The sequence below is a fragment of the Cyprinodon tularosa genome, unplaced genomic scaffold (genome assembly GCF_016077235.1).
Source record: "Cyprinodon tularosa strain WSP-4 unplaced genomic scaffold, ASM1607723v1 ctg953, whole genome shotgun sequence".
Taxonomy (NCBI): Eukaryota; Metazoa; Chordata; class Actinopteri; order Cyprinodontiformes; family Cyprinodontidae; genus Cyprinodon; species Cyprinodon tularosa.
This window is the reverse complement of record NW_024039733.1, coordinates 753-14,883: the sequence shown is the minus strand read 5'-3', so window position 1 is coordinate 14,883 and position 14,131 is coordinate 753. Positions and strand designations below refer to the sequence as shown.

The 14,131-nt window shown below is 46.7% G+C and overlaps 1 protein-coding gene across 1 annotated transcript; it reads left to right on the top strand.

The window, feature by feature from the left end:
- Window positions 1-597: 597 nt before the first annotated feature.
- On the top strand, window positions 598-1,752 carry LOC119776736 (olfactory receptor 14I1). The gene has a single exon (XM_038275323.1). The coding sequence runs from the start codon at window positions 598-600 to the stop codon at window positions 1,750-1,752; it is 1,155 nt and encodes a 384-aa protein (XP_038131251.1).
- The last annotated feature ends 12,379 nt before the right edge of the window (window positions 1,753-14,131 follow it).

Here is a 14,131-nt window from a genome sequence, read left to right as displayed (position 1 = left end):
ACACCTAGATACTGAAGTAGTATTATTAAGTCTGACATGTACTCTGTGTTACCTGAAGATCAGAATATGGGCTTTCTGTATGGAGAGCACTGAGTCCCGCGCCGGGAGACCCAAAGCCCCAGATGCCCAAAGGGACCCCAGGAGCAAAGGTGCCAAAAAGTGGCCAACCCAGGACCCCCCCGCTCAGAACTGGCTCCCTGCCATAGTGATAATGTCCCATAATATAACCTTGTAAATATTACAAGTTACTTTAATTTAATCCAAAGTCCCCCGTGGTGTGAGAATAGAAAAACCAGATCACTGCTTGACACTCAACAGGCTGCATTTCAGACTTTACTCAGTTCAGACAGAAAACACGAATAGTTCAGAGCTGTAATAGAGATTTAAATAACTTTACATGCAGAATTTCAGCTGGATCAAACATCTGGAAGTGGGTCAGGGGCACTACTCATTGAACGCCCCTTCTGTGGGCGGGCTCTCCGGATCAGCCTCTAAGTGACGCCGCGGGATGCAGATCAGGGCGCGCAGCATCTCTCCACTAGATACAGCTGATCGGGGACCGATGGGCAACGAACCAGCCCTTTGGTTTCTATGAAAATGCCAAACCTTAGTGACATTCCGCTGAACATCAGCTCGCAGTGCCAGTGGGACCACTGGAGCGCTCTGCGCGTAACGGAGCGGCTGCCCAGAGCCGAGCACCTTTTCCATCTCATCATCCCTTTCGCCCCGGCAGTGCCTGCGCTCCTCTGCCTTTTTCTTCTCCTGACTCTCTTCTCTCTGTTAGCCAATCTGTTCACCGCCTACATCATCCACACCTCCGATGACCTGTCCTGGCTGCCGCGCTTCGTCCTCTGCAAGAGTCTGATACTGAGCGACCTCCTGCAGACCGTCACCATCGCTCCGGCGGTCATCTACTCGCTGATCCAACACCGGACGATGGCGTCCAGCTCTTGGTGTTACTTCCAGTACGTTGCTGGAGGAGCCAGCATCTTCTCCAGCCTCACCACAATCACCTGCATGGCGCTGGAGCGCTACCTGTTCGTGTGCTTTGCGCTGCAGTACACGGTGATGGTCACTCAGGAGCGCGTGAGGAAGGTCCTGCTCCTCATTTGGGTCTACTCTGTTTCCATCGGCCTCATCAGCTTGACTCTGCTGTGCAAAGGAAGGAGAGAGGAGGCCGCTCATGTCACCATGGGGCTGATGTGTGAGCCGGACATGATGGAGCAGCACATGGGTTCTCCGCGCGCTGCAGCCGTCTTCAGGAAGGCCATGGGCAACCTGACCCTGCTGCTGTGCCTGCTGGCCCACGCCTTCTCCTACTTCAGGATGTATCGCAACGCGAGCAACGCGGTGGTTCCGTTTAATGAGAGCAACACCGCGGCGCGCAGGACCGTCCTGTTCTACTGCGGGATGCTGCTCCTGCAGCTGCTCCCGCTGCTCGTTAAGGTCGCCTCGGACGCGCTTTGGGAGTTCAGAGGCACCGGCGCCATGGAGCTGTCCTCAGAGCCCCGGGGGGGCTGCCAACCCGGCCCCTCCGGCACCGCCGCGGTGTTCCACATGTCCCTGCTCACCATGCTGCTGGTGCCGCCGTGCCTTAACCCACTGGTGTACGGGCTGAGGAGCGTGGAGTTCAGGAAGGCGCTGGCGAAGCGGTTCCGCGCGCGCGCGCAGAACAGAGGCGACGTGGAGCAGCCGCGGGAGATGATGCGCCTCAGGAACGTTGTTCATCCGCACCTTCCTGAGGCGGGTTAGGTTAGAGAGGACCAGAATCTAATTAGATTGTATCTGCAGAGTAACTATTATTATGCCTAACTTATAAAAACAACGGGATCAAATATTTATCTTAATTAAAGTCTGTTTTAAAAGAATCTTTGTCTAATTCAGGATTTTATTTTATTACATAATAAAGTATTTCCACTAATTCTATAATTTTCTATAGATTGTGAAGTTAAAGGCTGATTGGTTAACTGCACCTAAACTCAAACCAAACAGCCCCGCCCCCTGACCAAAAACTATAACCCATCATTGTAAATATTTATACAGACCAATTTTAATTCATTGCTTTCTAATTTAAATGTCTTTATTATCAGAGTATTTGTGATAAACATATTTGTTGAACTATGGATTGTTTTGTTTCAAACATCTGAACATTTAACTGTGAATTTTGACTCTTTTGCTCTAAGTTACAAACAATGGATTTATTGTCATGGCATTGTCACAAGTACAAAGCAACGATATTCCCTCTCTGCATTTAACCAGTGGCTCTGTGGAGCAGTGGGCTGCCACTGTGCGGCGCTCAGGGAGCAGTGTGGGGGTAAAGGGTCTGGCTCAGGGACCCAGAGTGCAGCCTGTATACTTGCAACCATCTTAGAGCACAAAAACACGTCTCTAACCTCCAGGCCAACACCTCCCAGCTGGTTAAGCTGGTTCTAGGTCCAAATGGAGTCAGTTATGGGGTCACGGGTTAAAAAGTCCACCTTTGATGCAAACCATGGATGAAAAGACTAAATCCTAACACAGATGGAAGCGTTTCAAAGGGTGGGTGTAAAAGTAACTAATCATCTGGATTATTAAGCACGTAAGGCTGAACAGAAACATATTCTTAAATGTTAAAAGTGACTAGAATGAAGTGAATAAACAAAGTTACTTTATAATGTTTAATTTTAATTTCTTTAACAAACAGCTACATTTGGAAAATAAAATAAATGATTAGGATTACCAAAGCATCAGAGGGCATGATGAGAGGATTACTGGGTTTCTATGCAGGACTGGTTACCTTAGCAACCAGATAATAGAGAAAGATAATAAATGGATGGATGGATGATGGATGGATGATGATGGATGGATGGATGATGGATGGATGATGATGGATGGATGGATGATGGATGGATGGATGATGGATGGATGATGGATGGATGGATGGATGATGGATGGATGATGGATGGATGGATGATGGATGGATGGATGGATGGATGGATGATGGATGGATGGATGGATGATGGATGGATGGATGGATGGATGATGGATGGATGATGGATGGATGGATGATGGATGGATGGATGGATGGATGGATGATGGATGGATGGATGATGGATGGATGGATGATGGATGGATGGATGGATGGATGATGGATGGATGGATGATGGATGATGGATGGATGGATGGATGGATGGATGGATGATGATGGATGGATGGATGGATGGATGATGATGGATGATGGATGGATGGATGGATGGATGGATGATGGATGGATGATGGATGGATGGATGATGGATGGATGGATGGATGGATGGATGGATGATGGATGATGGATGGATGGATGATGGATGGATGGATGGATGGATGATGGATGGATGGATGGATGGATGGATGGATGGATGATGGATGGATGGATGATGGATGATGGATAGATGGATGATGGATGGATGGATGGATGATGGATGGATGGATGGATGATGGATGGATGGATGGATGGATGATGGATGGATGATGGATGATGGATGGATGGATGATGGATGGATGGATGGATGATGGATGGATGGATGGATGGATGGATGATGGATGGATGGATGGATGGATGGATGATGGATGGATGATGGATGGATGGATGATGGATGGATGGATGGATGATGATGGATGATGGATGGATGGATGGATGGATGGATGATGGATGGATGATGGATGGATGGATGATGGATGGATGGATGGATGGATGGATGATGGATGGATGGATAATGGATGGATGATGGATGGATGATGGATGGATGGATGATGGATGGATGGATGATGGATGGATGGATGGATGGATAATGGATGGATAATGGATGGATGATGGATGGATGGATGATGGATGGATGGATGATGGATGGATGGATGGATGGATGGATGATGGATGGATGGATGGATGGATGATGATGATGGATGATGGATGGATGATGGATGGATGGATAATGGATGGATAATGGATGGATGATGGATGGATGGATGATGGATGGATGGATGGATGGATGATGGATGGATGGATGGATGGATGATGGATGGATGGATGGATGATGATGGATGATGGATGGATGGATGGATGGATGGATGGATGATGGATGGATGGATGATGGATGGATGGATGGATGGATGGATGATGGATGATGGATGGATGGATGATGGATGGATGGATGGATGGATGATGGATGGATGGATGGATGGATGGATGGATGATGATGGATGATGGATGGATGGATGGATGGATGGATGGATGATGTATGGATGGATGATGGATGGATGGATGGATGGATGATGATGGATGATGGATGGATGGATGGATGGATGGATGGATGATGGATGGATGATGGATGGATGGATGGATGGATGGATGATGGATGGATGGATAATGGATGGATGATGGATGGATGATGGATGGATGATGGATGGATGATGGATGGATGGATGATGGATGGATGGATGATGGATGGATGGATGGATGGATAATGGATGGATAATGGATGGATGATGGATGGATGGATGATGGATGGATGGATGATGGATGGATGGATGGATGGATGATGGATGGATGGATGGATGATGATGGATGATGGATGGATGATGGATGGATGGATAATGGATGGATAATGGATGGATGATGGATGGATGGATGATGGATGGATGGATGGATGGATGATGGATGGATGGATGGATGATGGATGGATGGATGGATGATGATGGATGATGGATGGATGGATGGATGGATGGATGATGGATGGATGGATGATGGATGGATGGATGGATGGATGATGGATGATGGATGGATGGATGGATGGATGGATGATGGATGGATGGATGGATGGATGGATGGATGGATGGATGGATGATGGATGGATGATGGATGATGGATGGATGGATGATGGATGGATGGATGATGGATGGATGGATGGATGGATGGATGGATGATGGATGGATGGATGATGGATGGATGATGGATGGATGATGGATGGATGGATGGATGGATGGATGATGGATGGATGGATGATGGATGATGGATGGATGGATGGATGATGGATGGATGGATGATGGATGGATGGATGATGGATGGATGATGGATGGATGGATGATGGATGGATGGATGATGGATGGATGATGGATGGATGGATGATGGATGGATGGATGATGGATGGATGGATAATGGATGGATGGATGGATGGATGATGGATGGATGGATGGATGGATGATGGATGGATGGATGGATGATGGATGGATGGATGATGGATGGATGGATGGATGGATGGATGATGGATGGATGGATGGATGGATGATGGATGGATGGATGGATGATGGATGGATGGATGGATGGATGGATGATGGATGGATGATGGATGGATGGATGGATGATGGATGGATGATGGATGGATGGATGATGGATGGATGGATGGATGGATGGATGGATGATGGATGGATGGATGGATGGATGGATGGATGGATGGATGGATGATGGATGGATGGATGGATGATGGATGGATGGATGGATGGATGATGGATGGATGATGGATGGATGGATGGATGGATGGATGATGGATGGATGGATGGATGGATGATGGATGGATGGATGGATGGATGATGGATGGATGATGGATGGATGGATGATGGATGGATGGATGGATGGATGGATGGATGGATGATGGATGGATGGATGGATGGATGGATGATGGATGGATGATGGATGGATGGATGGATGATGGATGGATGATGGATGGATGGATGATGGATGGATGGATGGATGGATGGATGGATGGATGGATGATGGATGGATGGATGGATGATGGATGGATGATGGATGGATGGATGATGGATGGATGGATGGATGGATGGATGATGGATGGATGGATGGATGGATGGATGATGGATGGATGGATGGATGATGGATGGATGGATGGATGGATGATGGATGGATGATGGATGGATGGATGATGGATGGATGGATGGATGGATGGATGATGGATGATGGATGGATGGATGATGGATGGATGGATGATGGATGGATGGATGGATGGATGATGGATGGATGGATGATGGATGATGGATGGATGGATGGATGGATGGATGATGGATGGATGGATGGATGGATGATGATGGATGATGGATGGATGGATGGATGGATGGATGATGGATGGATGATGGATGGATGGATGATGGATGGATGGATGGATGGATGGATGATGGATGATGGATGGATGGATGATGGATGGATGGATGGATGGATGATGGATGGATGGATGGATGGATGGATGATGGATGGATGGATGATGGATGATGGATAGATGGATGATGGATGGATGGATGGATGATGGATGGATGGATGGATGATGGATGGATGGATGGATGGATGATGGATGGATGATGGATGATGGATGGATGGATGATGGATGGATGGATGGATGATGGATGGATGGATGGATGGATGGATGGATGGATGATGGATGGATGGATGGATGGATGGATGATGGATGGATGGATGATGGATGGATGATGGATGGATGGATGATGGATGGATGGATGGATGATGATGGATGATGGATGGATGGATGGATGGATGATGGATGGATGATGGATGGATGGATGATGGATGGATGGATGGATGGATGGATGATGGATGGATGGATAATGGATGGATGATGGATGGATGATGGATGGATGGATGATGGATGGATGGATGATGGATGGATGGATGGATGGATGGATAATGGATGGATAATGGATGGATGATGGATGGATGGATGATGGATGGATGGATGATGGATGGATGGATGGATGGATGATGGATGGATGGATGGATGGATGATGATGGATGATGGATGGATGATGGATGGATGGATAATGGATGGATAATGGATGGATGATGGATGGATGGATGATGGATGGATGGATGGATGGATGATGGATGGATGGATGGATGGATGATGGATGATGGATGGATGGATGATGATGGATGATGGATGGATGGATGGATGATGGATGGATGGATGATGGATGGATGGATGGATGGATGGATGATGGATGATGGATGGATGGATGATGGATGGATGGATGGATGGATGATGGATGGATGGATGGATGGATGATGGATGGATGGATGATGGATGGATGGATGGATGGATGGATGGATGATGGATGGATGGATGATGGATGGATGATGGATGGATGGATGGATGATGGATGGATGGATGATGGATGGATGGATGGATGGATGATGATGGATGATGGATGGATGGATGGATGGATGGATGATGGATGGATGATGGATGGATGGATGGATGGATGGATGATGGATGGATGGATAATGGATGGATGATGGATGGATGGATGATGGATGGATGGATGATGGATGGATGGATGGATGGATAATGGATGGATAATGGATGGATGATGGATGGATGGATGATGGATGGATGGATGGATGGATGATGGATGGATGGATGGATGGATGATGGATGGATGGATGGATGATGATGGATGATGGATGGATGGATGGATGGATGGATGATGGATGGATGGATGATGGATGGATGGATGGATGGATGGATGATGGATGATGGATGGATGGATGATGGATGGATGGATGGATGGATGATGGATGGATGGATGGATGGATGGATGATGGATGGATGGATGATGGATGGATGGATGGATGGATGGATGGATGATGGATGGATGGATGATGGATGGATGATGGATGGATGGATGGATGATGGATGGATGGATGATGGATGGATGGATGGATGGATGATGATGATGGATGATGGATGGATGGATGGATGGATGGATGATGGATGGATGATGGATGGATGGATGGATGGATGGATGATGGATGGATGGATGATGGATGGATGATGGATGGATGGATGATGGATGGATGGATGGATGGATGATGGATGGATGATGGATGGAATGGATGGATGATGGATGGATGGATGATGGATGGATGATGGATGGATGATGGATGGATGGATGGATGGATGATGGATGGATGGATGGATGATGATGGATGATGGATGGATGATGGATGGATGGATGATGGATGGATGGATGATGGATGGATGGATGGATGGATGATGGATGATGGATGGATGGATGATGGATGGATGGATGGATGGATGATGGATGGATGGATGGATGGATGGATGATGGATGGATGGATGGATGGATGATGGATGATGGATGGATGGATGATGGATGGATGATGGATGATGGATGGATGGATGATGGATGGATGGATGATGGATGATGGATGGATGGATGGATGATGGATGGATGGATGATGGATGATGGATGATGGATGATGGATGGATGGATGATGGATGGATGGATGATGGATGATGGATGGATGGATGGATGATGGATGGATGGATGATGGATGGATGGATGATGGATGGATGATGGATGGATGGATGATGGATGGATGGATGATGGATGGATGGATAATGGATGGATGGATGGATGGATGATGGATGGATGGATGGATGGATGATGGATGGATGGATGGATGATGGATGGATGGATGATGGATGGATGGATGGATGGATGATGGATGGATGGATGGATGGATGATGGATGGATGGATGGATGGATGGATGGATGGATGGATGATGGATGGATGGATGGATGGATGGATGATGGATGGATGGATGGATGGATGATGGATGGATGGATGGATGGATGGATGGATGATGGATGGATGGATGGATGATGGATGGATAATGAATGGATGATGGATGGATGGATGGCTCAGGAACAGGTTCAGACAAGGCCGGGGCCGCCCACTGCGGCTCAGGAACAGGTTCAGACGAGGCCGCCCACCGCGGCTCAGGAACAGGACCAGACGAGGCCGCCCACCGCGGCTCAGGAACAGGACCAGACGAGGCCGCCCACCGCGGCTCAGGAACAGGGTCAGACGAGGCCGCCCACCGCGGCTCAGGAACAGGACCAGACGAGGCCGCCCACCGCGGCTCAGGAACAGGACCAGACGAGGCCGCCCACCGCGGCTCAGGAACAGGACCAGACGAGGCTGCCCACCGCGGCTCAGGAACAGGACCAGACGAGGCCGCCCACTGCGGCCCAGGAACAGGATCAGACGAGGCCGGGGCCGCCCACTGCGGCTCAGGAACAGGTTCAGACAAGGCCGGGGCCGCCCACTGCGGCCCAGGAACAGGATCAGACGAGGCCGCCCACTGCGGCTCAGGAACAGGTTCAGACGAGGCCGGGGCCACCCACTGCGGCTCAGGAACAGGTTCAGACGAGGCCGGGGCCGCCCACTGCGGCTCAGGAACAGGATCAGGCTCGGACGGGGCCGCCCGCTGCGGCTCAGGAACAGCCTCCGAAGGGGCCGCCCACTGCGGCACAGGAACCACCATGGAGGGGGCCTTGAAGGCTAGGGGCGCCCGCTAAGGTGCCTTGGAGGCCTGGAGCGCTCGCTTAGGGGCCTTGGAGGCTTGAAGCGCCCGCAGAGGGGCCTTGGAGGCCTGGAGCCCCCGTCGAGGGGCTCTTGGAGCTGATGGCGGTGGCAGGAACAAAAAAAATTCTTCTCTCTCCCCATAAAAAAAGCTCCACAGGTCAGACTCCTGTACATGGGGAGGGCTGAGGAGTTCACATGCCTGGTTCTCTGCTGGGTCCATGTTGTTGGCTGGATCCTTCTGTCATGAACGGTGTTTGTGTGGAGGACCCAAACGCAGAGACCAGTAGGCAGAGGTGAATAAAGCCTGTTTATTCTGGTTCACAGAACCAGGGGCAGGAATCAGAGTCCAACAGAAAAACAGCAAACGAACCTGAACCAAGGAGACATCAGGGATAAATCAAAATAGAAGCCAGGGAGAGACGAGACAGGGCAGGCAGATAACAGACAGGAAGCCAGACGGGATGTTTGACGAGGATCCAGCAACAGGAACTGAACAGGGAGGGCTTTTAAAGGAGACAGAGACAGAGAGAGAGCTGACGAGGAAATTGGCAGCAGGTGCTTGGCAGGACAGAGAAACAGAGGAAGGGAGGACACAAGAGGGCAGCAGAGGACAACAAATGGATAACAGGAACAATCAGACCAGGACCATGACACCTGTAACTTTCAGAACTTTCACTAATAGAGGTTTAAGATGAATCTATGACCACAAAGAAACTAAAACATGAGAACTCGTCCTACTGAACAACTTGGCCACATGGCAACAACTCACTCCTTAAAAAATGTAAACTACAACTAATATCTCCTCTGAGTTTTACACATTTGTGGAAAATCACACAAATCTCTAAACCAGTGGCATCAAAATTGATTCCTAAGGGCTGATATCTGGCATGTTTTAGTTTCTACCTCCTCAACATTTCAAAGTTCTGCATGTGGTGCTAATGAGCTGCATTTGACCCAGGAGTGTTGATAAGGAGAGATAACTAAAACATCCAGGATGGCTGTTCTGAAGGATGAACTTTGTGAGATAATAGTGTGGACATAGCGTACATTTCAAGAAAGATAAGCTGAGCCAAAAGGAACAAGTAAGTTTCCCTAGAAATGTTGGGGAGTGAATGAGAAAGTAACCCCCCCCCTACGAAGTTAAAGTTAAGATACTCAAACAATGTTCTTAAGTACTGTAATCAAGTAAATGTAGTCTGCTACTTTTCTTCACTGCTGTCCAGTCAAAGTGACATCACTCTCAGGTAAATGCAGTTTCCCACACATGGACCCTTCTGTTGTTATGGACACTGTTATAACCGGAGCAATGATCCAGACGCTGTTCTATGCGGTATTCTGGGAAACACACAGCTTCCGAACACATAAACACCTAAAAGTAGGAGATACATGATGGACCTCAGAGTAGAACAGTCAAAGTAGAACATTCAACCAGTGCTGATGTGAGGAGCAGCCATCTGAATATAGAAGTCGGGGACATTTACGTTGCACTGACATTCATCCTCAAAGTTCTGTCCTTCAGGGGGGTTAGAGATGAAGTGACTAACTGGGAAGCTGGAAATACTGACTTGAGAGGACAAATGGAAAGTAGCATAGCAGAAAGGAGACATGCATTACTCTACGGCTGTTATAAATGTCAAGCAAACTGAGGTGGAGAAGTTGAACCTCTTGTAACTTTGTATCGTCCACTCAGTCCTTACTCTCAATTTTTAGATTAGTTTTCTATTGATTTATTGTTAAATACTGGCAGGGTCATCATAGTGGGAGATTTTAACATCCATGCTGACATTGAAGGCGATAGCTTAAGAGCAGCCTTTAATGCTATCTTAGACACTATTGGCTTTGTTCAAAATGTGAATAGTCCCACACATTCTCATCTCCATACTTTGGATCTTGTGCTGACATACGGCATAGAATGTGAAGAAATAACAGTATTTCCTCAAAAGCCTGTCCTCTGACCACTTTTTAGTAACCTTTGAATTACTTTAACAGAATTCTCCGTCTGGAAAAGAAGGTTTGACTTGAGCTGATCATTATTATGCAGTTAGTTTAAAGAATTTGTTCCACTTCTTTATCTTCCCTGTATCACTGAACAATACTGCAGAGGGCAACCATTTATTTATTCCCATTCAAAAGCTTATGATTTGTGATGGGGGTTGCTTAGTCTGTGCATACACCGTGGCCTTTAAAAAAAAAAAAAACTTAAAAAAAGCTGACTCCCTAATTTAATGCAGAGCTGCACACTTTGTAGCAAATCGTTAGGAAACTGGAGAGAAAATGGTGCTCTACGTTCCTATGGAAATCTTACCTGGTCTGGAAAAAATGTTTATTGTTCTATTAAATGACCCCTTTTAAAGCACGAGCAGCACATTTCTCTTCATTAATAGAGGAGAATAAGAATAATTCTAGATTTCTTTTTAATCCAGTTGCCAAATTTACCCAGAGCCATAGCTCTGTTGAACCGTCCATCCCACCTGCTCTTAGCAGCAATTATTTTATGGGATTCTTAATACATTTGATTGATTCTATTAAAAATAAGATCTTTAGCACCCCTCTTTTGATTGGTTTATCTCTGGAAGGTGAGGCAGCATCTCTATCCGCTTTCCTGTCAGCCTCCTGTCAAATCATCCTTACTGACTGCAGAGCAGAAAGCTGCTTGCTCTCCTGGCTCAGGATAATTCCCACTTTCTCGTCCTCCAGCACATTGTGTGGCATCAGTAATAAGGTACTGACCTTTGAACCTGCCACTCTCTTCCTCTGACAACTCAATTGTGGCATCAGATAGGCACTTTAACACATTATGCAGTAATTATCTAAGCTCTACTTTGAGAGGCCAGATGTCAGCTGCCAGAGCTGCCCTTTCTAGTTAGTTACGGACCTTTCCAGCCTGTATCCTCCTTTTGAATTGGTGTTGGGCACTCTGGTCCATTTGCTCCTGCAGTTGTCAGTCTGTCTTAGAAAACTACCAATTCAATTCAGAGTCAATCATTTAGTAGCTGTAATGCTCATCTTCCTACAGTTAGTCTGTGTCAGAGCTGGACATGCATTGGTCTGCCAGATTTATTATTGAGTTTTTATTGATTCATATAAAGCATTTAATAGTACGAATCATCAGCATCCGATTTTTGTGCAAAGCGCACCAGTGGCTTCAAATTTACATCAGAAATGGTCGACATTATGTTCATATCGATGGGCTAAACTCTGATAGTCTGTTTTAGGCCCATTATTTTTAATATTGCTTATTAATGACACCTCAGAGTCGTCTAAAATGTTACATTTTCTTTTGTTTGCTGAAAGTACTGGAGTAGATATGTCTCTCCCTCACTGGAAATAACACAACTATCAGGAGAAAAAATTAAAAAAATAAGTTAGAGCATAACTAAATTGGAACAAAATTAGACGTACGATTTTGGGTCATCTAAAAAAAGTGATAAGATTAAAATGTTAATTAATGGAGTTAGAATAGATAGAGATTTTTGGTGTTGTTTATGACTACAAATTAAAGTGGAAAGGAAATGGCAATTACATGTCGGTTAGATATTGATCAGATAAAATAGAAAGTTAGTATTTTATTTGTAATATAAAAGATTTGTTGGACTGCAGCTCTGCAGATTTCTATTACTCAGTGTTTCTCCCTTCATCACTAAATGCTCTCAGGTCTGGGGAACACACTGCAGAAGCACCAAGCTTTGGTTTCTGCTGCAAAAAAGAGTCCGTAGAAATATGTATGAAAAACGGTGAGATGAAGACACTGTAAAAAAAAATCATGTTCAAAGGGCAGATGGCATCATTCTGGGTGAGCACTGCTGAACTGAAACCAAGAGAAGCTGCTGTGTGGTCGTCATTGTCCATCGATTATTCTAGATGGGTGGAGCATCCATCCATCCATCCATCCATCCATCCATCCATCCATCCTTCCATCCATCCATCCATCCTTCCATCATCCATCCATCCATCCATCCATCATCCATCCTTCCATCATCCATCCATCCATCCTTCCATCATCCATCCATCCATCCATCCATCCATCCTTCCATCCATCCATCCATCCTTCCATCATCCATCCATCCATCCATCCTTCCATCCATCCATCCATCCATCCATCCATCCATCATCCATCCATCCATCCATCTATTATCCATCTATTATCCATCATCCATCCATCATCCATCCATCCATCCATCCATCATCCATCCATCATCCATCCATCCATCCATCCATCCATCTATTATCCATCATCCATCCATCATCCATCCATCCATCATCCATCCATCCATCCATCCATCCATCCATCATCCATCCATCCATCCATCATCCATCCATCCATCATCCATCCATCCATCATCCATCCATCATCCATCTATTATCCATCATCCATCCATCATCCATCCATCCATCCATCCATCATCCATCCATCCATCCATCATCCAACCATCATCCAGCCATCCATCATCCATCTATTATCCATCCATCATCCATCCATCCATCCATCCATCATCCATCCATCCATCCATCCATCATCCATCCATCCATCATCCATCCATCCATCCATCCATCCATCATCCATCCATCCATCATCCATCCATCCATCCATCCATCATCCATCCATCCATCATCCATCCATCCATCCATCATCCATCCATCCATCCATCCATCCATCCATCATCCATCCATCCGTCCATCCATCATCCATCCATC

Coding starts and splice junctions, on each gene's coding strand:
- LOC119776736 (XM_038275323.1), top strand. CDS start 598: ATGCCAAACCTTAGTGACATTCCGCTGAACATCAGCTCGCAGTGCCAG.